A 2,213-nucleotide genomic window follows, 5' to 3' on the forward strand; every position below is an offset into this window, starting at 1 on the left:
AATGATCAGCAATCAGTGAATGTTAGCTGTTATTGTTTTAAAATTTTTAGTGTTATTGTTTTATAATGTATTTATGTATTTGTTTGACTGGAATTTAAAAAAAATGTTCATTATAGCTTTTATATTCCTTTAAAAAAAAAAAACCTAAAATACCCCAGATTGTACCTTTTTACTTTCAAGGTCTCAGCTTGTTTTTGTTTCTAGTATATAAAGAGGACGAGATTCTAGGACCCTGGAGTCTCTGATAAGGCTTAATAGCACTTTGTTTGCAGTAATTCGTTTTCATCTTTTCATATTTGAAACAAGCCCCCCAAAAATGCTGTCTAACACCAAGATATTTCATCTTCAAGGTCATGCTGGTTAGAGACCTAGAGAAACATCATACCCACTACAATAAGAGGCATCAGTATAATTTACTAGCAACTGGGGAACCCCAAGAATGAAATAAACCCCTCTTGCATAGGAAGAGGTCTTGACCACTCTTTGTTCCTTTCAGAGAGGTGTTGGCATCAAAAGCACTCCTGTGACAGTGGTCTTGCCAGACACCAAAGGAAAATCGTATCTCTTCAACATCATGGACACCCCAGGTAGGACATCCTTTGGCTTTTAATTATTAGAACCTTGTCCGGGTTTTGTGTGTGTCCTCTCACTTTCCCGAGCAGAACAGAGCAGTGAATCTTTGTTTTTACATTCCCCCACCTTCATTGAGACCATTTTCAGTTTTGACTCTCCTTTGTTTCTGACTTGTTAGTTTAGCAGGCATCATACTCCAGGCCTCCTATTCATGTCTTTACAATCTTTAGAATATTTAACCATTTTAGAGAATCTTACTCATTTCAGTCTGTCAGGCCCCATGCTAGCTGCTGGGGAGCTAAAGGTGAGCCACATCCAGTCCCTGGCCTTGAGTGCTCTCAGTGCTTTGAAGGAGACTGGTAAACATACAGATGACCTCGAGAGCAGCGCACCTTGGCTGATTCTTCCTCTTTTGGAAAGGACCAGCTGGGGCAGAGTTTTTAAAAACTGGAAGGTTTTAGGTTTTGGCTGATTTGCCTTCTTGGCACCATCAGATGCCCAGTGTCCTGATACCTCTCAGACCCTGCTCCCATAGCACCCCGCCAGGAACTGCCTTCCTTGAACTGTACACTGTGCTCTAGGCAGGCCCTCCTTTGCCCTTTCTCCTGCTTCCAGAGTGCCTTGAGTCCCTGAGAATTCTGCTTACTACTGATTAGGCTAAGCTGGTGTGTGAGTGTGGACTCATGTTCTAATGGGGAAGGCGCTTCCTTTTTATGTAGGTAGCCTCCCGTAGAAAAGCTTAATGCAAGGATATGACTCTAATGGGGGAAATTTTTACTCTGTAGGTAGTTATGACGTGGAGAGAAAGGGGATATTTAGGGGTTCTCAGGCTTTGCAGTGCCCCTCAGTTCACCCTACCTGTTTGTTAATTGTGCTTTATTTTGCACCAAGTCATAACTGACTTAGAATTTGCTTTTCAGGACATGTGAATTTCTCTGATGAGGTCACAGCTGGCTTGCGTATCTCAGATGGAGTGGTCCTTTTCATTGATGCCGCAGAGGGGGTGAGTCGGACTTAGCTCTCAGAATCTCATCGACCCTGTTATGTTTGCCCCCACACGATACCCAGAGCGCTGAGTGACCTGGGAGCCAGAGAACTTGAAACTCTCTGGGATTAAGGCTCAAATTTGCTCTAAAATTAAAGCAGCAAAGGAAGTTCAAAATTAATTCTCACCAGGCTCGGTAATCCCAGCACTTTGGGAGGCCGAGGTGGGTGGATCACCTGAGGTCAGGAGTTTGAGACCAGTCTGGCCAACATGGCGAAATACAAAAATAAAAAACTAGCCGGGTGTGGTGACCCACGCCTGTAATCCCAGCTACTCATTAGGCTGAAGCAGGACAATCACTTAAGCCTGGGAGTTGGAGGTTGCATTGAGCTGAGATTGCGCCACTACACTCCAGCCTAGGTGACAGAGTTGAGACACTCTCTCAAAGAAGTAAAAAAATTATCAGTGTGGGCCCCCTTGCTTCCTGCTCAGTGAAGCTCAAAATGAAAACTAATTGTTATTCAGAAAACACAGGCCAGGCGCGGTGGCTCACGCCTGTAATCCCAGCACTTTGGGAGGCCGAGGCAGGTGGATCACGAGCTCAAGAGATCGAGACCATCCTGGTCAACATGGTGAAACCCCGTCTCTACTAAAA

At 44.4% G+C, this 2,213-nt stretch overlaps 1 protein-coding gene across 2 annotated transcripts in view; it reads left to right on the forward strand.

The window, feature by feature from the left end:
* Positions 1-2,213, forward strand: part of EFTUD2 (elongation factor Tu GTP binding domain containing 2) — a 52,207-nt gene that overhangs the window by 21,243 nt on the left and 28,751 nt on the right. For both annotated transcript variants that reach the window (XM_017549321.2, XM_017549322.2), the window contains exons 8-9: positions 497-587; positions 1,494-1,576. In XM_017549321.2, coding sequence (XP_017404810.1) covers positions 497-587; positions 1,494-1,576 — 174 coding nt within the window. The remainder of the gene's footprint in view (positions 1-496; positions 588-1,493; positions 1,577-2,213) is intronic.

The sequence above is a fragment of the Cebus imitator genome, unplaced genomic scaffold (assembly GCF_001604975.1).
Source record: "Cebus imitator isolate Cc_AM_T3 unplaced genomic scaffold, Cebus_imitator-1.0 Scaffold217, whole genome shotgun sequence".
NCBI classification, from domain to species: Eukaryota; Metazoa; Chordata; class Mammalia; order Primates; family Cebidae; genus Cebus; species Cebus imitator.